We start from the raw sequence: 25,534 nt of genomic DNA on the forward strand, positions 1-25,534 counted from the left end.
TGGGGCTGGAAACAGCTGTGATGTCATTGGACTGTCACACAGACAGAAGTGCATGAAGTGAGCAGCCGAGGAGCCGCTGATGTTTTGGATTCAACAGCATTTGAAAGGTCGACACAGACACGTTTGCACACAGAAAGCTGAATCTGTCATATGCCACAGTGAACTCACTGTTCAGTGTTTTTCAGGAAGCTTCTTAACTGCCTCTGCTGCCAAACAAGCAGCTGATGTCCTTGAGAAGAAGCTGAAGAAGTCTTCATGCTTTTATATTGAGGAGACTTTTCACTGCTTTTATTCCATCAGCAGCTCAACATCATGAGCAGCTTTGACATAAAGACATCAAACTCAAGCTGACTTTAAACTACTTTTAATACAGGGGCTCAAAAACAACAACATCTTTATTATAGCGCTCGGAGTCTGATGTTGGCTCATGTGCTGTCACCAACATGACGTTCTACTAGTCACGGCCTCACCTTAACCCACTGATGCTGATCACACAGACCCACTAAAAGCAGCAACTTTCAAATCTCTGGATTCTTCTTGGTGGCTTTCAGATGAGCTCGTGTTACAATCAGCTGCTGTGTGTGTTGTTGTTGTGTAGCTGAAGCTCTGACTCACATTTCACATGTGACCAAAGGAAACTTGGTGCTGTGTGACACACTTTAGATTCTCTGCTGCTGCTTTGAACTCTCCAAACCAAAGAGCCAAACTGATGACTGACTGTGCAGCTCTGACATGGCACCAAATGTCCCTGTTCTCAGCTGCTGGATGGACGTTATCAGAGCTTTTTAGTCCCACACGGATCACCAGGAGCTCCTCCTCGGTCTGCAAACAGGCTCAGCAGCTCTGATCGTTCATTGGAGTCAGCACAGAGTGTGGAGACATCTAGTGGTCGTGGAGAGTAGCGCCATCAAAGCTCTGCTGGTGAATGTAGTTACTGTAAGGTCTCTGATGGAGCTCTGTGATTGGTGGATCGTCCAAACTAAATCAAGTTATCAAGTTTCTTTGTCCTCTGATAAACCATGAAAGGACGATCAGCTGATCAGCAGTCAGGACATCAGTGTTGTGACATGAGTACTGGATCAAATTTGACCCTGAGCTTTGTTTTGACCTACAAAGTTCACATCCTGCTTCTTCTTCCAGTTCAAAACATGCAAAAGTTCATTGGTTTCCACAGCAGAGCCTGACACAGCGCTCCACGCCTTCTCCTCATCACATTTGTGCTTCCTGACGTGCAGCTGCTTCCTAAACTTCCACACTTCTAACTTCATTCATAGGGAGGAGATCACTCCACTGCACTGCAGACAGACTTCAGACTCTCATGAGTCCTTCTGAGGCTGATGTGGCTTTACTTCCTGCTACATGACCATTTATTCACACCTTATGAACCAATCAGGAGCCTCCTACCTGTTCCCACAGCCGCCTCATTAATAACAGGAAGTCAGTGTTTCTGTGAGCCGACGAGCTGAACTCAGACGTCTTATTTCTTTCTTTATTGTATTTATTTATTTGACCTGCACAGTGATTTTATTTCTATATGTGGATATTTGATATTGTGTAACTGAAGCTGTGTCCACGTTTGACCTCAAAGTGACACATGGACTCTGTCTGTGTCCTCAGTTTCCCAGCATGCCTCTGCTGTGGAGCTGTATGAGGGAGAGCTGTTTGTCCTGCTGCCCTGTGAGTTTCCCACTTTTGAACTGGACGGCCCCACAGTGGTGTGGAGTCGCTCCGACCTCAGTCCTCCAACCGTCCACCAGCTTCAAGGAGACGAACCGAAAGATCCAAACCAGCGTTACAGCGGTCGAACATCCATGAAGACTGACGCTCTGGAAACTGGAGACCTCAGACTGAGCCTGACCAACCTCCACCTGTCTGACAGCGCCACCTACACCTGCTCCGTGTAGAGGTGAAGGGAGCCACCAGGCTGAAGAAGGAGGCCTATCGGGCTTGGTTAGCCTGTGGGACTCCGGAGGCAGCCGACAGGTATCTACAGGCCAAGCAGAATGCGGCTCCGCCATCATTTCTTTGCTCATCATCATTCACTTAATTGCTTAGATTGGTTTAAATCAAACTCCATTACAGGTTCATCTCCATCATATAACAGCATGTTGACTTTGGATCTGGTGTGCAGTGCCACCTTAAAAGATGAGGAAACTAAGAGATTACAAAAAAGAAGTGGAGGAGTTAAAGAGCTGCAGCAGATTAACAGTTTCTGACAGTCATGTGTTAGAAATAGGACGATTAGATGAGCTGAGGGATCCATCTACTGCTCAGTGAAGCCTCATCAGAAACAGTCTCAGTGGAAGGATGGCTCTATTGTTAAGGAAGGACACAGGCAGAAAGACTGGCGTCTGTCACACAGGAACTGGACTGAAAATCAGCTGCACATATTCATCAGTACGTGCAAACATATTATAGGTGTGGAATTCAGGACAGTACCATCAGAAGTTGATCCACTGTGCAAATGTCTGATTGGCAGTGGCTTCATTTTTCACTATGAACAAACTGCTAATGCAGCATCACAGGACGTCAGCCATGGATTGGCCTCCCCAGACCTCAACATTACTGAAACATCTTAACAGAGGATGGAAACAAAGGGAACCAACATCCAAGAAAAGAGCTGCTGCTGAAAACTTCCTCACAGAAAACACAAACAAGCTTGACTAAGAGACTCCAGGCTGTGCTGAATTATAAAGGTGGACTGACCTCCAGGGTCCTTAGTATCATATAAGCTCAGTTTGTGTCTTATATACTTTCCATTTATATAACAAAATATATAGAAAGGAGGGTGGTTTAAGATGTGTGTAGAGTTTTATTCATTATCTTTAGACAAACAAAGAAAGCACCATCCATTCGTCTCCAGTCTGTATGAAAAACAGGGGAAAGGTCAAATTAAAACTTATAAATTCCTTTCACAATAAATCCATAAATAAACAAAATCAAACACAGAAAAGTGTTTAAACCCACTTTTCCATAAAGCTGTCAATAGGAAATGTTCCAGTAAACATGTCTGTGTTTCTGCTGTTTTCCTTTCATGCGTCCACAGCTGACAGGTAACCCTATTGGAGTCGCCATAGTGACGGGTGGCGTCTCAGCTTCAGCGTGTTGATGGGCACAGCCATGGTTACCACAGCTGGAGTTGGTGTACGGCGAGCTGTGAGAGGACAGAGATGGAGAACGCACATTTAACTCTTTAACAGGAGATACGTTACGACTAACAGACGACTGCTGTCTACATGATGTCTTTGCAGCCCTTATGCTACATGTTACACAACTTTTCTTCATGCCAACAAGACTGAGGTGCCACATAGTCGACACATACAGCTGATTATGATGCATGTTTTACTATTGCTATGTTCACATCATCTGCTTGGCTTTATTACTGAGAGCCTGGAGATCCTCTGACGTGTGCATGGCTGATGTGAAGTATGATTAGTCCTACATGACATCAACAGCAGAGGCAATGAAAGCTTTGTTGTTAACAGGTTGTAGGTAAAGTCAAATGTCTACTTCTACACTTGTGTTGGGTAAAGTTCTTCTCACTGCAGCAGATTTATATCTGTGCTTTCACAGGGCGTGATGTGGAGCTCAGCGCTGAGGTGCAGGAGAGTTTCATTCAGTTCTCCCTGCTTCTCCATTACTTTACGGAAACTTGGGCCTGCTTGTGTTTAAACCCGTACGCCGCTGCGAAGTCTTCAAAGGTTTGACCTGGATACTGTGGCCCATTATCAGACATGAGGACCTCTGGGATGCCATGACGGGCAAAGAAAGATTTCAGGTGGGTAATGATATCGTTTGATTTTGTTCTATTTAACAAAGCAATCTCAACGAATCTAGAGTGATAGTCAACCGCGAGAAGGTAAGTTTTTTCCTTAGACTCTGCAGGGATTCTGCCAGTAGCCCTTGGTCAAATCCAGTGTCGTAAAGAAATGAGCAGTGCCCAACCGGTCCAGGAGTTCGTAGACCCGGGGCATCGGGTACGCATCAAACTGTGACACCTCATTCACCTTGCAGTGGTCCACACAGAACCGTACAGACCCATCTTTCTTCACTACAAGAACTATGGGGCTACACCAAGCACTGTGCGACTCTTCTATTATTCTATTATGCATTAAATGCATAGTAATTACATAAATTGCAGAAAAGTGCAATAAACTACAAAACATTGAAAATCATTTTAGTTTTTTAACATATATTTCTAGATAGAGAAATTTAAGCCGCAAACGCGCTACTGTTCGCGCTGATAACTGAAGAACCTTTGTAACTCAAGTAACAACGTAACTGTAACTGTAATGTGATTACTGAATTTAGTGCAGTAACACATTGCTGTGAACGTTACTGCATTACTGAAAAATGTAATGTGATTACTGTAACGCGTTATGTAGCTGTCTCTGGTGGATGTGATGTTACATGCCCGTGTAGAAAGGACGGCACTGGGCTTGCTCTTCTGGGTTGCCTCTTTATTCTGGTACAAAGATGACAGCACACTGTCGTCAACAGTGTTGGTCAAGTTACTTGAAAAAAGTAATCAGTAACTAATTACTGATTACCTCCCCCCAAAAGTAATCCCGTTACTTTACTGATTACTTATTTTCAAAAGTAATTAATTACTTAGTTACTTAGTTACTTTTTAAAAACCCGATTTACAACCTGAAGAGGTGATAAAGCGATAGATCTTTCAGCCCAATTCTACTTTTTCTGCATAATCCATCATACAAAATGTAATCAAATGGAAAAGTCTCTTTTTAACTTGTTTTATCAGTTTTAATCTTTTAACTTTATGCATCAAGCAAAAATTTAATTATCTGCAACATTCTCTGACTGGAAGAAATTAGTTTAACATTTAAACCTATTTTCTGCACATTCCAGCACATAAAATAAAATATTTTGTGTGTTTACACTCAGTCTTTCAAATAGATGCAAGTAAAACACAGCAGAAAATAAATAAAGTCAAAGACTCAGCGGTCCTGTTGCTCTATTTTCACCTGTAAAGCAGGAGTGGGGCAGGCGGAGGTTTACCCTGGTGCAGGTGTGCCGCGGTCAGTGGAAGAATCCGCGAGTTTCTCTGTGAGTTTCCCATTACGTCGTAGCTACTCGGTGCTTGTTGGAAGTTTAGGGTTTTTTCGCTGTAAAAAGAAGTTTTCTTCCCACGCACAGCGGACACTAATGTTTTTGTCACTTTTATGGAATCAAACTCAAAGTAAGGTCAGTACTTCCACGCTTTAAACGCTGCACGCTCATACTCTCTCTGCACTCGATATGTGATCCATTGTTGATCTGCACACAGCTGGTAATTGTATTTTCTTATAAGTAGTACTAGCATGTACCCTGAAAGTTACAGGCATTTTGGTGCATTAACAGTAACTTTATTCACAAGTAGCATTGTTGGTTAGCACGCTAAGCTAATATTAGTTAGCTAGTCAGGCAGGTGCTTTCTGGCTCACCCCTAGCTCTAAAGTTTGTATGCGATTGTAACTGTTGTCACAAACGGCGCACTCGCTTATGTCACTGTCGTGAGACATTCTCGCAAAAGATTCACGGTTTTAGTAACGCAGTAACGCAGCGTTCCTACGGGAAAGTAAAGGTAATCTAATTACCATTTTTGCAATAGTAATCCCTTACTTTACTCGTTACTTGAAAAAAGTAATCGGATTACAGTAACGCGTTACAAATAACGCGTTACTGCCCATCTCTGGTCGGCAACAACAGTGTGTTGGCACAAGAAAGCATGAGACAAGGCTAATAAAGAAGGGATTTGCTGAGGCATGTACTGTGCAGCAATGGGGAACATGAACAGTGCAGTTGCAGTATTTGTCCACCAGGTGGCTCCAGCTATTCACAAAGTGCATCAATGATTGAGGAAATTCATTATTATGCTCTTTTAATTAACTGTTACAGTTACAGAGTAACAAGGCTATTCTGTTTAACACGCTTCAGTCTGATCTCTGTTAGACTGACATGCTGAAACATCCTGCTTCATTTTAACCCTTCAAATAAAAATAAAGAGTGTATTTATGTCCAAAGACATGCAGCTTGTGGGGACAGGTTAATTGGATAATCCAAATTGCCACTATGTGTGAATGTGCGAGTGAATGGTTGTCTGTCCCTGTGTGTTGGCCCTGCGACAGACTGGCGACCTGTCCAGGGTGTACCCCGCCTTTCGCCCTATGACAGCTGGGATAGGCTCCAGCGCCCCCCGCGACCCTGAAAAGGATAAGCGGAAGCGAATGGATGGATGGATGGATGTTTATTTCATTTTATTTGTCAGTATAAAGCAGCTCACAGCTCAGCAATAATGACGTAATTCTTATTTTCAGAACGTGTGATAACAGACGTGACACTTTAATGATCATCTATATTCACACCTTGAAGAATTCAAAGTGTCACCTGACCCATATCTAATCTGAGACGTTTTGCTTTCATCAGTTTTGACTTCATCCTTAATATTTACTCTGATCTGTCATATAAATCTGATCTCAGGCGTGTGTGTCAGTGTAGAGTTTTCTCAGCTGAAGGATCGATGCCTCAGTGATGCGTCTGTCTGTGTCTGTCATGGACTCTGAGCTTGACCCACACGTCTCAACACTTAATTACATTCATTTAAATGTTTTCCTTCATCAGCTCAGTTTAAACCACGGTGACTCTCACTGAGACGGACAGCATCGTCCAATCCCGTGAACTGGAGATGGGCGGAGCCTCAGTAAAGAGGGATTAGGACTCTGTTACCCAGAGTGCACTGCGAGTGTAAAATCTCCAAAGAGGATTAGTGAGGATCAGAGAGACGACATGCCGCTGAAGAGAGAAGGTGAGACGCTTTTTCCACATCAGCGTTCTGTTTGTTTGTTTGTTTGTTTGTTTGTTTGTTTGTTTTGTTTTAGGTGTGTGTGTGTGTGTGTGTGTGTATGTGTGTGTGTGTGTTTCACTCCTGTGGTTCGTCCTCAGCCTCTTCTTCTTCTACTTCTTCTTGTCTTTCACTTCCTGTTCTCCTCACTGGTATATATAAAAATCTACTGTCTGCGTGACCTTTAACCTCTGTCAGTCACCATGGTTACACTGGGGTTCATCTTGTTTCGACTGGTTTTCCTGGTCTGACCTCAGAGTGGGTCATACAGGAAGCCTGGGCATCATGTGACCTGAGCTCCTGACACGAGCTGCTGGATTCAAAGTGAAACTTTATTTGAGGCTGACGGACGGACGGACGGACCAGCTGATCAGAGCTCAGGGCCAAAGCAGGTTTCATGGTTTCTGTGGGTGCAGGAGCTGACAGGATCCTCAGGGACGGAGCTCTGAGGAGGCTGAGGACACCACCTGTTGGAGGAGCGTCAGGTGTGTCCTGCTGGGAGGAGGCGGGTCATCACTCTGGGTTACGGTTTGTAAACCCCTCAGAGGAGCTGAGGAGGCAGGGGGAGGTCTGCTGTCCTCATGACCCGACGGACTCCGACACACACGATTAAATCTCAGTCTGCATGAGCAGGTGACGGGCTCACAGGTGAGAGGCAGGCCTGCTGTCACATGACCTGCTCATACAGAGCTCTGTGTACAGAGCTCAGTCTGCTCAGCTTATCACAGATGGAGCAGCTGCAGCTGGTTTCTGACTCCACCCCTCCTCCATCTGAGGTTCTCTCAGGTTTGATGCTGATGGGGTCCACACATGACTGAGTGGGTGGGTGTGGAAGCTGTTCTCTAAGTCTTAGTGGACCTGCATTGTGCACAGCTGATGGAGGTGGGTGTGTCTCATGATGACCTCACAGACACCTCAGACAGTGTGGAGGACACAGGGAGCTCCACCTGACTCTAAACTTTTATTTTGGTAGTCAGTCAGAAGTAGAGTTCCTCCTTTCCTCTGACAGACACTCGGGGATCAGGTCCTGGAGCTGGAGGCTTTTCCTGGAAGCGTCCCTGCTGCAGGTCGGTGTGAGAGAGACTCCAACAGCTGCTCCATCTGTGAGGGGCAGAGCAGGAACAACACCTACCCATCACAGCGCTCTGCACATGTGGACAGATGTTCACACACAGCAGACACAGCTGATCTGAGCTTCATGGATCAGGCAGGTGTGGCCGTCCCTCCTCCAGATGCAGCGCCTCCTCCCAAGGCCCTGCATGAGTCATGTGGACGTCTCTGCTGTGGAATAAAACTGAGGCACAGGTGGAGGGGCCAGAGGGGGAATGCCCCCCTGCACCTCAGTGACACACCTGTACCCCGAGGCCCTGCATGTGTGGGGGTGTGATGGAGCGGGAGGAGGGAGACAGATGGGGAGGAAAGGATTGGGGGGTGGGAAAGTACTCCCTCCCTGGAGGGGCTGCACCTTCCACAGAGGTCCACCTGACCCCACCACAGAGGAAAAACTACACCCACCCCAAACTTCACTCAACTCCCAGACTACATAAGAAGCAAGACACCCAGGCTGAGCTCCTCCCCCACCTGCGGAGTGGACTCCTCAAGAGCAGAGACGCCCTGCAAAGGATGGTAACAACCTCCCCACCAGCTGAAGGTTCCACCAATGCACCACAGCCCCCCACGAGGTGATGGAGCCGATGGATGTAGCAGTGTTGGTTCATGTTCCTTTCATGGTGAGCTGTGAGAGCTGATCTCTGGCAGAGGTTTGTTATTACAGCAAACACGTTAATATTGTTCTATTTCATTTCTTTGATGATGTTTCCTGAACACGTAATGATTGATTCAGACAGTTTGATAATAACGAGGAATTCCTTCATTTCCATCTCACCTGTTCTTAAATATATTTCTTTCACACTTCATTTGTGCTCAGAGTTTCCAGATGTCACACAGCTGCTGTTGATGCTGGTAGTGTGAGAGGTCCGACCTGTGAAAACACACAGGTGTGCAGTGTGGGGGCGGGGCTCCTCATGTGTACAGGTGGAGTGTCCTCGTGCCCCTGGTATCCCGACTGTTAAAGTGCTCTTCCACATGTTTCCTGGAGACGTCTTTGAGCTTCTTTACACCTTCAAAGTGTGACCAGGCTGCAGTGTGGGCGATCGTGGCTCAAGAGTTGGGAGTTCGTCTTGTAATCGGAAGGTTGCCGGTTCGAGCCCTGGCTTGGACAGTCTCGGTCGTTGTGTCCTTGGGCGAGACACTTCACCCGTTGCCTACTGGTGGTGGTCAGAGGGCCCGGTGGCGCCAGCGTCCGCCAGCCTCGCCTCTGTCAGTGCGCCCCAGGGTGGCTGTGGCTACAATGTAGCTGCCATCACCAGTGTGTGAATGTGTGTGTGTGAATGTGTGGATGACTGGATGTGTAAAGCGCTTTGGGGTCCTTAGGGACTAGTAAAGCGCTATATAAATACAGGCCATTTACCATTTACCATTTACTACCGTGTTATTAAGTAACGCGTTACAGTAACTACGTTATTATTGTGGTAACGAGCACGGTAACTAGTTATTATGCCAAAACCAGGAACGCGTTAGTCGTTACTGGGATTTAGAGAGGCTCGTTACTCGTTACTTCGTGTGGTGGCTATGGTGGAGCTTCCACAGATTCAGTAACATTAGCAAGTGGTGGAGGTTTGTTTATCGCCCACTTTGCGCCAGAAAGAGGAAACCAGCGGATGTCGCGCAGTAATCTTCACATGTCTGGTCAGGTTGTCAACATAGAACATGTTTGCAAAAGTGCTCAGATGTTTTCAGAGATTTCACTAGCTCTGCTAACAGTTAGCATGCAGAGTGCACCGAGGGGGTTACGTTAACCGGTTTGTTTACATATTCCACTCTCCGTGTTCCACATGTTGCATTCGCAGATTCTCATTTTCACCGAACGATCGTCTCTTTCCGCCTGGTCTTGTGTCTCTGTGCTTCTGTAACATAAAGAACGAGCTGACATTTTCCTCACGACACCAGCCATGAGCTCGACGGAGCCTCACTTTACCTGCAGATATGCTGCTCACCTGTCCGCTGTTTAACACCTGCTGCTGATTCAGGAACACGCCCACGTTACCTGGTGATGTCACAGTCTTTAACTGTGAGTGGACGTTAAACATTGGACTTTATTCAATCAGGTTCCCGGGTCACGTAAAGGTCATTGCTTTATTTACAACTCAGCAAATCAGTTCAGATAGTTTGATAACTGTCTCTGTGAACACATTTCTTTATCACTAACATCATTTACTGATAAAACTATCCAATGTAAAAGATGGTGCAGTGAAAGCTCAGCTCAGCTCTCAGTGGTTCAACGCTGGACTTCATTCACTCAGGTTCTGTCTGTCGGCTCACGTTTACTGTTTTATTTACAACTGAGCAAATCGGTTTGGCTGAGGTTACAGTTACGTCTCATAACTGCATAGTTTCACAGACGTTTAATGGTTCAGTGGCACATGTGTTAGACTGAACTATCATCTAAATATCATCTGTTTTTTAATAGTTATTCAACTGTATTCTAAGCACCAGCTGTCTGTTAGAATGTGATTTTTTTTCTCTCTCTGTTGGCAGAGGTATAAAAATGCGCAGGAAAATCTGACGTGCATGGCGAACTTCACCGACGATATTTAGGGAGGAATAAACACACATCAAACATAAATGAACCATTTGTCTGTCTCCATAATTGAGAGAATTTTCTCTTCTTATGTCAACACTCTCTCTCTCTTTTTTTTTCTTTTTTTTGCTTTTTCGGTCATGTTATGTTTACCTGTCAAAGGCTTGTTACAAACTATGAAACACATCGTGCAGACTTCTGGATGTTAGAAGAAACTAATACTGCTCATGAATGAGACTAAAGGCAGGAAGGTGTCCTTTAAAACTAAACATGTTAGTTCCCTGTTTATATCATAGTTTATGATATAGCACGTGTATTTCAGTAATAGCCTGCTGATTTCAGTGGTGAACAGTCGCACAGCTCACGTGGGCGTTATCTGTGATACTCCTTAACTATAATTGATCCAAGTTAACTTCAGTTAACCATTCAGACGGTTCTTTTGCAATGACAAACATAAACACCCATGCTGCTGGTAGGTTTCCTCAGTGCCAGCTGTTAACATTATAGCTGCTTATGCAGTAACCATGGTAACCACGGACTCTGAGCGGCTGGATCGACGGAGGTCAGACAACAATTTTACACGTATGATCTTAAAACAGGACACAGCCACTATACGTGCTGGCCTCATATCAAATGTGAAGGCAGACTGAGTCTATGTTTGACGTTTTTTATATCTAATCTTGCTTTTCAAACATTTAAACAGCAGCGAGTCTGCAGCTGAGGGAATACAAACTCAAACTGTCCGAACAGGTTTGTTAATTTGGTGATTTATTAAATGTATAACTGTTATTCTAATCTGCTGCTGAGTCTCTTACACTTTTCTTTATGCTGTATATTTTCACGTCTCTGGAATAGTTGGCAGTTAGATAGTCAGCTGGGAAACTTTGTGTTAACTCATGGAGCTGAGGATATCGTGGATATGCTGACCTCGCTGCGTGGTGTACAGAGCGAGGTCAGCATGATTAATATTCACAATAAAAATATTAGCCGAACATCATGAAGTCTGTATGTGTTTCATAGTGTGGAACAACCTTTGTACAGTTAAAGCCAGCAGTTACTACATGACGGAAACACCAACGTTATCTCTTTTATGCGTTTATACACAGGTCACGCTGATTACTGAACAAAAACCCAAAGATCAGATGTTAAACAGATTTATTTGCTCTCTCTCCTCCTTAAACATGTTTTTGATGTTAGTTATAATTCAGACTGAAACACGTAGGACACATAAGAACATCAGGAAATAAAACACAGATAAATATAACCTCAGTAAAAGAAGTCAGCGGGGGTTACTACAGCTGTGTACCCGGGCCTGCGCTTTGTCGGTGGGATTGCTTGCGAGGCGAGCGGGTCTATCCCACGCTTTGCCGTGAGACTGGGCAGACATCTCCGACATCATCGAAGCACTTTTGCAAAGAGGCTGTATCTTGACAAACCGACCAGACACATGAAGATTAAACCACTACATTCTCGGCTAAAAAATATTAAAACGGTATTTGGTGACACACAAACAGGGTTTTTCAAAGCTCAGTTCTGTTAGCTTCCACATGCCGGTTGTTGTGTGCTAGAAACAATGGCCACCAGGCCAAAGCAATGGTTTTGACTCGATCAGCGTTAACCCCGCCCCCTGAGTTTGATGGGTGAGGCTGACAGATAAAATTATTTCATGATGAAAGCCAGGTGCCAGGACTGCCAAAATGAAATAAATAAATATATCATTAAATAATTAATTAAATGTGTCAATAATTAATTAAAATGTGAAATACATAAATAATTAATTACATGTGTCATAACTATTTATTTAATTAATTAATTCCAATTTTAATTAATTATTTAATGGTGTATTTAATTAATTGATTATGGCAGTCCTGGCGTTCCATATACATGACTCACAACAGGGTTTGGACCACAGTAGAGTCCAGTAGAGTCCAGTAAAGCGTGTGCTGTGCTGTCTCCTCAGATACTGAGCGCGCTCTGCAGGTGATGGAGGCCTGTCAGGCTGGAGCTGCCGACGGGGTCAAAGGTCGAGCAGAGAAGCTGCTCAACATCTTCCAGAGTGACCTGTTCCAGGCCCTGCTGGGTAACAACACACACACACTGTCACAGTAACACACAGGAACACACACACACACACAAACACACACACACACAGGAACACACACACAAACACACAAACACAGGAACACACACACACACACACACACACACACACAGGAACACAGAGTAATACACACACATTCTCGTTCAGCTATCTTAGTGAGGACTTTCATTGACATAATGGTTTCCCTAGCCCAGGGGTCGGCAGCCTGCGGCTCCGGAGCAGGATGCGGCTCTTTAGTCCTTACACTGCAGCTCCGCGCGGTTTGGGAAAATAAATTAAAGTATTTAGCTGAAGTGTAATTTGTTTATGTCAGTTCTTTTTTAACTTGTAGTTCTAAATTGTTAGATTATTGTGATATTGAAATATAAAAATACAATTATATCTTATTATTTTTTTCATCGCTCAAAATAAGCGTCACATCGCAGAAGCCGGTGTAGCCGCCGAAACGCCTGCATTTATGGAGACTTTCAGCCCCAGGTAGGCCAGTTATGGATCTTCTGATCCACATTATGTCAGCAGCTCTGAACTGTGTTAAAGCAAACACGCTCACGCCTCACAGACGGCAGCTTACAGTCCTGTAGAGATAAAGTGACTTCACTGTGCGCAGAGCTTCAGGACCATAAGTCTTATTGTAAACATATCACGACAGACCCGACGATGTTTGCATGAACACGCTTTTCAGCATCTCTTTATTGACCACTTTACACACACGGTTGCTGTACGCACACAGCCGGCTGTAGCTTTGCAGCGCACAGCCCGACACACACCAACACAACAGCATAGAGAGCACAGACGTTAAGGCCTGATTGCGGGTGCCGCTCAGGTGCGGCCGCCTCCCCTGCAGCGGCGCTGCAGACCACGCCCGCCACACACAGTAACCAGGTAAAATACATACTTAGGCAGAATTTTGCAAACATCTATTTTTTAGCAGCATCGAGCTTTTTTCCAATTATTTTTTTTTAAGTCAGGTCAAGGCTCCAAAAGCCCAAAGGAGATATGAGGGTGGCTCACAGCAGTTTCTGTTTGCTGGATCACTTTAGTTCAGCTGCGTGTCTTTGCTTTTGTTATACTTCTTCAAAATGTGTTGATTACATAAATAAAATGTAATTTTCTCTGCAGCACTTCATGGATTTCATAAGCAACACACTGTAGTTGCTCTGTGGATTCTTTTAAAAAGCAGTTAAAAACTCTTCTGCTCAAACAAGCCTTGTGTTGATCTACGTATTTTATATTCTTTACATTATTTGATCTTTTACATTGTGTATAATGTCTGTTGATTGTTGTCATGGTCCTGGGTCTTCTGACCCAGCCCTTTAAGTTTGAGTTCATTAGGTTATCTAAGTTCATTTGGTTATTAGACTCCTTGTGTTTTCTTCCCCTGTATTTAAGTTTCCCCTCACCCTTCGTGTTTCATGCTGCGTGTCTTATGTTATCAAGTTTGCATTATCATGTCTGTCTCATGTTTCCTGTTTTATTTTGAAGGAGTCGTGTGTTCTTTGTTCATTGTATTTAGTTTCACTTCCCTTGTCCCTTCATTAGGCTCATGTCAGTCAGCTGTTCCTCCGTGTGTTCCCACTCCCCCTAATCACCTGCTGTGTATTTAAGTCCTCTGTTTCCAGTGTGTGATTGTCAGGTCGTCTGTTGTCCACGCCATGTTTCCAAGTTCCTTGTCTAGGTGTGTCTTATTGTCTGTTTAGATTCCCCAGTTTAGGTTTGTGTTCATTTTGCTTCAGGTTGCCTTGCCCTTTGTTTGTACCTTTTCTACCAGCCATATTAAACGGCTCGCTTTTTGTTAACATTCAAGTTTTCTTCCTGTTCCTTGGAGTCTGCATGTTGGGTCCTTTTGTCAACCCCTACAGTCTGCCCTCGCCAGACTGTGACAGATTGTATTGTTTATTTTAATATTTGTGTACAGCGCTTTGTGACTGCCTGTCTGTGAAAAGCCTGACCCTAAACCTAACCGTAACCTAATTGTAACCTTGACACTAAAACCACGTTTTGAGCCTGAAAAATGCCTTTAAATGTCTTCAAACCTGCGAGGACCGTTGTGCGTGTCTCCTCACAATGCAGATTTTGGTCCTCACAAAGATAGCTAGACAGGAACACACACACACACACAGATGTCACAGGTGTGACTCTCAGTGTGACCTGATGGTGGCGCTGCTTCAGGATCAGAGCAGGAGGGGGCGGGGCTTTGTCAGCTCTAAGTAAAGTGATCCTGATGATCGGCTGAGCTCATTACAGACGCTCAGAGAGGTCACATGATCACGTCAGGTGACTCAGCTGGTTACAGGTGAGGATACAGACACATCAGAGAGTTTCACCTGTAATCACCTGTTTCTGTGTCGGCCTATCAGGTTTGTGTTACTGTGTATGTATTTAACATACCAGGACTCTTTCTGCATATTTATAAATACTTTTTCTAAAATTTAACATTTTAATACTCTTGTTTCCTGACAGTTTATAATTTAAGACATATTTAACTTCTTTTAGAATGATTATTATTTAGTTATTACTTTAGATTACTGTAATGAGCTGTTCTCTCACTAAATCTGAATATTCAACGTTTGTTTCCTCACAATGAAATGTAATTATTCAGCTCTTTAGAAAACTTTCAGAGCGTGTTTCAGGCGTTTGGATTTTTCAGAAATAATTATTTTTCTGCAGTTTTCTGTAATTTTATTCTTAGAAACATAACATCAACATAACGAGCTTGTTCTCCTATAGCGAGTCACAGATGTGTGTGTTCATTATATTTATCATTTATAATAATTGTAGAACATTTAGAAACAGTTCATAATTCACTTTAAATTTGACTCCTTCATCCATATTTTTAGTTAAAATAAAACGTTTTAATGAGATTTTTCCTGATGCTTATTTCATATTTTGGGGATGTTTTCGCAGAAATATGTTCTTTGAATGTATCACTAGTTTTATTTATTTATTTATTATAATTGTGACAGTTTTTATGGTTCTCAGTCATCTGAAGGAGATTTTTTCTGATCTTTTCTAAATATTTTTGTAGAATATTGTGATTTGAGTTGTTTTATCATGAAATCCTGTTTCATAATTAACGTGATTATTTAAAATCACAGTTATGATGCTGTTTCCATCAGACTGTGAGTCTGTGCTGTTTATAGTGCAGTGATTGGCTGAGACAGTCGGGGTTTACTGAGTCACCATTGGCTGCTGCAGGTGCGAGCTCACGTGTTCATGCAGCAGTTGTGATGAAGGTTCAGACGATGATGTTTCTGTGATGGGTTAATGGCAGAGCCGTTTTTAAAGCACTGTTTCACTTTATGCGAGCCTGCAGGGTCTCTGAGCGATCTGATTGGCTCTATGAGGTTGCACTAACTCAGCCTGAACACTAACCAGCAGACCAGACTAATGGAAACAGAGCAGAACTTTAACTGTGGGACAGGCGGGGGTTCATGATGATGCATTCAGGTTTAATCTGATTTTAGAGTGTCAGAATACGCTGTGTGGCTGGCACACCAGGGGGCGCTGCTGCACAGGGAGCGCTGATCATGGGCCCATTTTCTTCTTCTGTTTGTTTGTTTATACTATTCTGTCCAATCACAGCCAAGAAATGCTGCTGGTTAGTTGTTCCTGTGAGCCAATCACAGCCTGTTTGTCCATCATGTCTTTTTCTCTCATAGTCTTACTTTAAAATCTGAACATTTCCATCTTTTTCCTCAAAATTCAGACGCCTCTCTGTCATTTACATGACTTTGGCTCCGTAAGTCAAAGATTTAAACTTTTTCATGTTATTAATGCTCCAACAGCACAAACTCGGTACAGAGGTTCAGTTCAGGTGAAGCTAGCGAACAGCTAGCAGCTACAGTCACTATTATCAACATCCACCTGTCAGTCAAAGAGGCCACGCCCCTAATGATGCGAACTTTAAATTATCCACAGAGACTGAAACATCTGTGTATCCAGCTGTAAACATGTTTAACATGAGGACTGACTCACTGCTGCCTCTGCTGGACACCAGAGGAACTGCACGTGACACACTCAGACGTGTGTGTGTGTGTGTGTGTGTGTGTGTGTGTGTGTGTGTGTGTGTGTGTGTGTGTTTGCGCGCGCAGACATCCAGGAGTTTTACGAGCTGACGGTGTGTGAGAACCAGACGACGGACCAACCACACACACCTGTACAGGTACGAATACACACACACACACACACACACACTCACACACCTAAAACAAAACAAACTTATAATCCACATAGAAACACCCGTTGCTGTTACTTAGCAACAGCTGCAGCAGCATTGCCGGGGCAACAGCTGCATAACACCATGGCAACAGGAGCCCAGCCCCCACCACCCCCTCCCCTCACTCTTCCTCTGTGTCTCTCACCCTCGCTCTCTCTCTTCATGTCTTCCTTCTGTCGAGTGACTCAAGGTGCGCACACACACACACACACACACACACACCCCAGTCTTCCTCATCTTCATCTCTCGCTCTCTCCTGCACTGCTCGCTCGCCCCCTTCTCTCTCTCTCTCGCTCAGTGCTGTCAGACGGAGGATAGAGGAGCTGAGAGAGCGGGCGAGCGAGGGAGGATAGACAGAAGAACGAGGAGAGAGAGAGAGGGAGAGCGAGCATGAGTGTATGAGTGTGTGTGGAAATGTGTGTGTGTGAGTGTGTGTGTGTGTGTGGATATGGACTGCCTCTGCATTGTCACCACCAAGGTAAGAGCAGACCGCCCGCACGCATCCGCCACAACACACACACACACACACGGTTTATGAGGACACACATACATGTCCTCGTGTGTGTCCTCATGAAGCATCAAAGCCAGTGTTTTGTGTGTGTGTGTTTGTGTGTGTTCAGATTTCATGTTTTCATTCAACACCACTGTCTCTCGCTCTCTCGCTCTTTCTGCCCGTGTGTGTGTGTGTGTGTGTGTGTGTGTGTGTGTGTGTGTGTGTGTTAGCATAGCCACATTAGCACGTATGTTAGCTGATGCTAGCCGCAGCCAGCTGTGAGCAGGAGGGCCGTGCGCTGGATGCTGAGCACATGTGGAATCGGCGCGTCACATGTCGAGGCTCACATGTGCTTGTTGTCACGGAGACGGTCATGTTTCCCTCCAAACTGAAGCTGGGTTCAGGACGTGGTGGCGGGCTGCAACAGGTCGTGTGTTAAACTGCACTGTCACCCTGACCTGTGGCGCTCGGCGGCGCGCTCGTCACAGGAAACTGAAGGAAAGTACCGAGTGTTAGAGACACTGTTGACGCCACGGGACGGTTCAGGGTGATCACCTGTTGTATCACAGGATGAACCTGAGTGGCATCATTAGCGTGGAAACTTGGTCTCAGAGGTGTGCAGTAACCACACGTGTGGGTACGACTGTGACGACGAGGTCACGTCTGTGGAGGGTCCTAATAATCTTAGAGGCATCATCCAACCTCCCCAGCAGGAGATCATGTGATCGGTCGTACAGCAATGATTCACCAAGGGTGTGCAGGTGTGACAGATGTGCAGGTGTGACAGATGTGCAGGTGTGACAGATGTGCAGGTGTGACATGCGTGACAGACGTGCAGGTGTGACAGATGTGCAGGTGTGACACGTGCAGGTGTGACAGATGTGCAGGCGTGACAGATGTGCAGGCTTGACAGATGTGCAGGTGTGACAGATGTGCAGGCGTGACAGATGTGCAGGTGTGACAGATGTGCAGGTGTGACATGCGTGACAGACGTGCAGGCTTGACAGGCGTGCAGGTGTGACAGATGTGCAGGTGTGACAGATGTGCAGGTGTGACAGACGTGCAGGTGTGACACGTGCAGGTGTGACACGTGCAGGTGTGACAGATGTGCAGGTGTGACACGTGCAGGTGTGACAGACGTGCAGGTGTGACACGTGCAGGTGTGACACGTGCAGGTGTGACACGTGTGCAGGTGTGACAGATGTGCAGGTGTGACAGACGTGCAGGTGTGACACGTGCAGGTGTGACAGGCGTGCAGGTGTGACAGATGTGCAGGTGTGACAGGCGTGCAGGTGTGACTGATGGCCCAGGAGCAGTCAGGAGCATTTCAGCTCAAACAGCAGCAGTTGGAGGAGAAAGAGCAGGAATGCAACAAAGCTGTGGGATGTTTTTAAATTTTCTGATCCTGAGCTGCTCCATGGTGGAGAGGATGCTGTCAGGTGGAGGAAGGAAGACCGTTAGTGGACACATATAAATATGAAGAGATGTGAATGAGCTGGTGGAAACACAGAGAACACTTGTCTCAGTCTGTGTGGATCAGAGCTGTGATTGGAGGTTCATGTCTGAGACATGTCGTGTTACAGTGCATGTCAGTCATGTCGTTACTCTGTAGTGTACCACAGTGTAATTATCATTTACTTTGTTCATCACAGAAGTGTGAAATGATGTCAGTGACAGAGTGACACAGAGTGACACAGAGTGACACAGAGCTCAGTGAGTTTTATGACTAACAGCTCTTCACACACCAGCTCTGTGATATTTTCATGCATTACAAATGCTGTCCAGACTAACCTGTGGGGAAACTCACCTGTTCTGAACACAGCCGTTCACACTGATACATAAAACACTTGATTTGACTATCTTGTTGGCTCCTGGGATGTGTTACAGAGGCTTTATCCCAGCAACAGGATACCGGCTGTAACAGGAAACACTGGGGCGGTGCTGTGGTGTCGTCCTTACAGACACATCCAGGCCGGTGCTGGTCACTGGGTTCAAGCCTAAAACACTCTGTGAGTGACAGAAAGCGTCGATGTTTGACTGCAGCTCGGAGAGGAAACCATGTCACACATGAACACGTGTTTCTGACCGTGGGCCTGAACAACCAGCAACGTGGACTGGTTTATGATCCTGGTAACACAGATCTGTGAGGGAGTCCGCCCAAACATGCAGCACAAACTGTGTTTCATCAACGTGAGAAGCCAGTGTGAGTAACGTTCGTGTTGTTGGAGCAACAGATGGAGCAAAATGTGCTTAAGGATGGAGGCCTGTAGGAGGCCATGAAGAGGAATGTAGCGTCTGGGCTGATGTTTGCTTTCTCACTCTGTTCTTTGTGTTCGTCCTCTGTAGTAACTCCTGACAGTCGTTGTTGGTTTATAATGTTGGCATCCTATTAAAGAGTATTAATCATTTTAAAGGCACATTCATCCCTCTGTGTTCTCTGATACTTCCTGTTTCCTCTCCTCCATCACTGCTGGAATATTCTTCTATTTCCTGCTCACAGAGATGGATGTGTTGGATCAGAAATAGCTTCGTCTATCTTTAGCTGCATCAGTGCTGCTAATGGACCCACACACACACACTGAGGTCTTGTGTATTCAAACAGACTCTTCTGCTGTGCTCGCTCCTGATTGGGCAGCAGTTTGTTTGAATGGACCAATCCAGTCCAGTGACATCATGTGAGAACTGGCTCAGACCGGACTGATTCCTGCAGCACGTTAAAGAGTTAAATGCTTTGCTGGTTCTTCTACACGTGTATGTTTGCATGAGCTGAACTGGTTCCAGTCTTTGAGACCATAAAGACTCTTTTTCATTAGCACCTACTCTGGAAGTTCGCCATGGTTTTCAGGGTTTTCCATTAGTGGTAGCTCCTGGTACCAGGTACGTTTTTAGTGCCCGCTATGCCGGGGTTCCAAAGTGACCTGAGGTGATCTGGAAATGTGACATCAACAGATTGCATACCACTGCAGGTGGTACTCGATTGTAATGGAAAGAATTGACTGTCATAGTATGTCATGGCTCTAGAGTGCAACCCATTTGGTCGCAAATGAGACCTAATTTCTCAAAGGTGCGACTAAAAAAAATCGACCAGCCGTTTGAGCAAAAAACCCCAAAAAAGAGTCTCTGCAACTCTGAAAGTCTCTGTGTGGTCAACAATAGATACACATTTCGTCGATATCGTGATCTAAACCAATCAGACATAGTCAGGGGCGGGACCTCTCAGGTTCCCATGCACAAGTAAGATGTTCAGATGTTCAGTTTGAAGCCTCCGAGACTTTTTTTAACTCAGATTTTGTTTTTATTTAACATATCTTGAGATGTTTTAAGTTTAAATTTCAGCTCAGTGAAGCAGTTTAAGCACAAGAACTTCATCAGTACCGTATTTTTTGGACTATAAGGCGCACCTAAAATCCTTTAATTTTCTCAAAAGTGCGCCTTATGTATGAGTTCTGGTTGTGTTTACTGAGCTCGAGCTGATTTCATGTAGTACATGGCGCTCAAAAATCTATCACAAATGTTTTAGTACGACTTTGGTAACCTATGAAGCTGCACGGCTGCATAGATTGTCGGAGCATTACGGCTACCGTGGTCTGGAGCCTCGCGGAGTGATACGTACTGTGCGTCAACGCAATATTACTGTATTGTGTGTACAAGGAGCCCAAAATGGCTCCTGATAAGAGACATGCTTATGAAGCGGATTTCAAGTAAAGTCTGACTTATCTATTTGTCTCGCTTAATGCGCCTTAAAATCCAAAAAATACGGTAACTTGTGTTTTTTGTAGAAATGAGCTCCAAATAAAGAACTTTGTGTTGACAAGACTGATAGGTAATCATTTACAAATCAATGTTGTCTGTATGGACGGTCATGTTTAGAAAGTGAACGTGTAAAGTGTTGGGCACCGCGGTTGAAACATTTGGGTGCGCCTAACTGTGGTGCTGGTGCACCTAATAAAAAAAGTTAGGCGCACCAGTGCAACCATGGCAACAAGTTAGTCTAGAGCCCTGGATTGGGTACTACTGGAACATGCTGCTGACACATGACCTCGTGATGTCATTGTGACGTGGAAATACAGGCTTTCAGGATGATGGAGGTATTAAACTGAAGATGAACCTTTATTGTGGCGAGCTGAAAACGATGCCCATAACACAGGGAAACACGGTTTAACAAACACATTATCCTCGAGGCTTGAGCGGCTGTTTTTGTCTCCATCTCAGTGGTTTAATGAGGTTCTCTTCTGCCTCTGAAGGACTGACGATGGCTCAGGTCCGTTTGTTTTTAGAAACAGTGATCACTGCAAAGGTTTCATCCTGTCAGGTAGTTTTCACTGGAGACCACACAGCTGCAGAGCTCTGAGCGGCATCAAAATAAAGTGCTTTTCACTGGTTTTACTGGAGCTGGAGCTCACCACTGGTTCTTCTGTTACAGCCTTGATGTAGTCCAGCAGGTGCAGCTGTTGGCTCTACTCTATAACACGACTAAGGGCGTAAGTCCCCTGTTAGCAAACAGTTTCAGTCTGTTTGATTAGAAATGAATCGTATTTACCTACACATACTGTCTGCTTTCTACAGGAAAACAAGTAAATGTAGGGACTGTAAAACAAATGTTTACAGGAAACAGATCATATTTCCCCGTCTTATATCACGAGTACGCTGTAGTTTATTACAGAGCCTTTTCACATCCCTGTGTTTTATATCTGTATCTTATACTCACTATGTTCATGCACATGAAATATGTTATTTTCATTCCCTCCCTTTACAGATTTAAAGCACAGTAACGGTGAAAGGAAAATAAAAAGTTTCCACCGTCATCATGAGCTCACATGTGTCTGCAAATTATGACAGTAGTTTTGTTCTTGTTACAAAGACAGAGACGTCTTTATCTGTGTTCATTTAAGAATAATAGAGCATGTTTCGAGCACATTAACGACTGAATATTAAATGAAGACATAAAAAGTCGAGATCAATCCACCCCATCATACGGGACGGGGAAATGTCAGCACAATTACAACCACATCACAAACTGTCCTCAACATGAAGAAGAAGGCTTTCAGGAGCAAAGTGAAGGAGGAGATGAAAGCAGCACAGCAGGAGGTGAAACGCTGCCTGAGGGAAGCAAAGGACACCTACAGGAGGAAGGTGGAGCAGAAGTTGGAGAGGAACAATATGAGGGAGGTCTGGAATGGTGTGAAAACCATCACAGGCCACAACACCAAGAAAAGCACAGTGGGGGGGACTGTGGAGAAGGCAAACGAACTCAACAACTTCTTCAACAGGTTTGACCAGCCCACAACCCCCCCACCCTCACCCTCACCTTCACTACAGAGCCCTCTCCCCACCCTACCTACCTCGCTTCCCCCCCTCCCTGACACTATGACACCCCCCCCCCTCCTCCTTCTCCAACCCCTCTCTAAACAGCACGACAGCCTCCCCCCCTTCCAATCATCTGCCAGTGTCACAGTGGATCAGGTCAGGAGACAACTGAGGAAGCTTCGCCCCAGAAAGGCAGCAGGCCCAGACAAGGTGTGTCCTAGGATGCTAAAGGCGTGTGCTGCTGAACTTGGGGAGCCGCTACAACGAGTCTTCAACCTCAGTCTGCGACTGGGGAGAGTGCCCGCCCTATGGAAGACATCCTGCATCGTCCCGGTCCCTAAAAGGAACCGGCCCAATGAGCTGAATGACTTCCGACCGGTGGCACTGACGTCACATCGTATGAAGACTCTAGAGCGGCTCTTCCTCAACCTCCTCCGACCACAGGTACAACATGCCCAGGACCCACTACAGTTTGCATACAAGGCGGGTGTCGGAGTGGAGGATGCCATCCTGTACCTCCTGCACAGAGCCCACTCACACCTGGATGGGGGATAGGCACGGTCAGGATCCTGTTTCTTGACTTTTCCAGTGCCTTTAATACCATCCGGCCCTGTATGCTTCAAGAAAAACTGAACAGGATGGAGGTGGACCCCTGCCTGGTGGCTTGGATCTCCGACTACCTCACCGACAGACCACAGTACGTCAGGCTGAAGGACATCACGTCTGACACAGTGGTCAGCAGCACAGGAGCACCACAGGGAACTGTGCTGTCCCCTCTTCTCTTCACCCTGTACACCTCTGACTTCTGCTACAACTCTGAATTATGCCACATTCAGAAGTTTGCAGACGACACAGCCATCATGGGGTGTATCTGGGATGATCAGGAAGAGGAGTACAGAAGTCTGGTGAGGAACTTTGTCGCATGGAGTCACACAAACCACCTGCAACTCAACACCTCAAAGACTAAGGAACTGGTTGTGGACTTCGGGAGGTCCAGAGAAGGTCCACTGCCGGTTCAGATAGAGGGGGAGGAGGTGGAGGTGGTCAACAAGTACAAGTACCTCGGGCTGTGGGTGGACAATAAACTGGACTGGTCATGCAACACAGAGCACCTGTATAAAAAAGCCCAAAGCCGACTGTACTTCCTCAGGAGGCTGAGGTCTTTTAACATCTGCAGGAAGCTCCCGAGGATGTTTTACCAGTCGGTGGTTGCTGGAGTACTTTTCTATGCTGTGGTGTGCTGGGGGAGCAGCACAGCAAAGAGGGACTCATCCAGGCTGGAGAAACTGATCAGGAGGGCTAGCTCTGTGGTCGGCATGAAGCTGGACACTCTGGTGACAGTGGCAGAGAAAAGGACATTAAAGAAACTGCTGGACATTATGAACAATGCTGGGCATCCTCTGCACACGGCCATAAACAATCAGAAGAGTCTGTTCAGTGACAGGTTGCTTCTCCCCAAGACAAGAACTAACAGACTTAAAAACTCCTTTGTCCCACACGCCATCAGACTGTTTAACTCCTCTCTGGAGGGGAGAGGGAGGGGAAACAGGAGGACAAAGGAGGGGGGAACAACTGAGCTGTAGGTGCTTTTCTACACGGTGCAATATTTGCAATATTTGTTTTTTGTTTTGTCTTTTTTCTTATATTTGACTGTGCAATAATCACTGTGCAATATACTCACTCAAATGAGCAATCCTATTTATCCATATTGTATATTCTGTATCTATATATGTGTATATATGGTGTATTTATGCTTATATCCTTACTCTCATTGCCCTTAATGTATCTGTAACATGCAACTTCTTTCGGTGCTTTGCTACTGGAAACTGAATTTCCCGGAGGAACCCACCCGAGGGATTAATAAAGTTTCATCTAATCTAATCTAACTGCTCACGCTGTACTTACACTTCCATTTACCTGTCCAGGAGTTACACCTTCACTTATAAAGTGTCACCCAGGTGTGTCTGTACCATCAGGATCTGCAGCTTTTATTCGTACCCGTCTGGTGATTTTCAGGTGTGAATGTGGTCACATGACGTGCATGCAGTTTGTTTCCTGTTTAGTTGTGAGTAGACGGTCTGAAGGATTCCATCTGGCTTTGAGTCTTTATCTGTGTGTGTGTTGTGGCGCCTCCTGCAGGCCCGTGGGTCACCTGTCACACACAGGTGTGTAAACACAGCAGCTCGTCAGCGCTTTAACCAGACGTTAAATCACCGCCGCTCACATCATCGTGTCAGCTCGCCTGAGGTCAGGGGTCACCACTTCCTGCCTTTAATTAGAGTCCTTTGAGCTTCACACACACTTCACACAGTGAGGATCAGAGATGTTAAACCCACAGACACACAGACAGGTGAGCATGGCGCCGCCGAGGCTGATGGGTAAGAGCAGGTTACAAATGCTGCGCCGCCGCTCCGTGTGTCTGTCTCCATCTTTATGAATCGAACATGGCTCCTCCCCCTCTGTTTGGTGATGTCAGCTGCCAGGCAACGGAAGCTCTCAAGGGTCTTCTTGTTACTATGGCAACCGCATCATCTTTGCCTCTCATTCTCTACTTTCCCAACAGCTACCTCGTTTCCTCGCTCTCTGCCGAATGCTTCCCTTCGCTCCTTAAACTCCTCCCTTCCTTCCCTTCCTTCCTTTCCTTCTTCCCTGACCTCCCATGCCAGACTCTGATCTGTGATCTGGAGGAGGTTAGACATGAATAATTAATGTTATTGCTATTTTGTGGATTATAGATATTTGATGTGAGGATGAGTCATTGATGTAACCCCTCATCGATGGTGACATCATGGTAATAAAGAGGTAATAAACACAAATATAATGATCTATGACAGACAACCTGTGTGATCGATGCATTGGTAAACCTGTTTAACAGGATTATGAGGACGGTGTCAGAGCTCCTCAGGGGGTCTGGATGATCCACAGAAACCCACAGA

General features: G+C 45.4%; 1 protein-coding gene and 1 long non-coding RNA gene across 8 annotated transcripts in view; one reads left to right on the forward strand and one right to left on the reverse strand.

Annotated features, from left to right (window-relative positions):
- Positions 1-2,167: 2,167 nt before the first annotated feature.
- On the reverse strand, positions 2,168-10,334 carry LOC309702942. Its single transcript, XR_014275797.1, has 3 exons — positions 8,727-10,334; positions 2,968-3,154; positions 2,168-2,864 (listed from the first exon to the last, which is right to left on the reverse strand). It is a non-coding gene; the product is annotated as an uncharacterized lncRNA (long non-coding RNA).
- The window catches only part of LOC309702922 (disks large homolog 4-like), a 53,523-nt gene continuing 31,179 nt past the window's right edge, over positions 3,191-25,534 (forward strand). Inside the window, exons 1-5 of one of the 7 annotated variants that reach the window (XM_082527568.1) lie at positions 3,192-3,492; positions 3,574-3,778; positions 6,622-6,805; positions 12,442-12,561; positions 16,674-16,744. In XM_082527568.1, the coding sequence (XP_082383694.1) occupies positions 6,787-6,805; positions 12,442-12,561; positions 16,674-16,744 (210 nt within the window). In that variant the 5' untranslated portion in view covers positions 3,192-3,492; positions 3,574-3,778; positions 6,622-6,786. Of the gene's footprint in view, positions 3,779-4,725; positions 5,206-6,621; positions 6,806-12,441; positions 12,562-16,673; positions 16,745-17,125; positions 17,277-25,534 lie in introns of those variants that run through there. The other 6 variants (XM_082527570.1, XM_082527566.1, XM_082527567.1 and 3 more) reach the window with 6 other exon arrangements.

Source organism: Aulonocara stuartgranti (genome assembly GCF_965226115.1).
Source record: "Aulonocara stuartgranti genome assembly, chromosome: 3".
NCBI classification, from domain to species: domain Eukaryota; kingdom Metazoa; phylum Chordata; class Actinopteri; order Cichliformes; family Cichlidae; genus Aulonocara; species Aulonocara stuartgranti.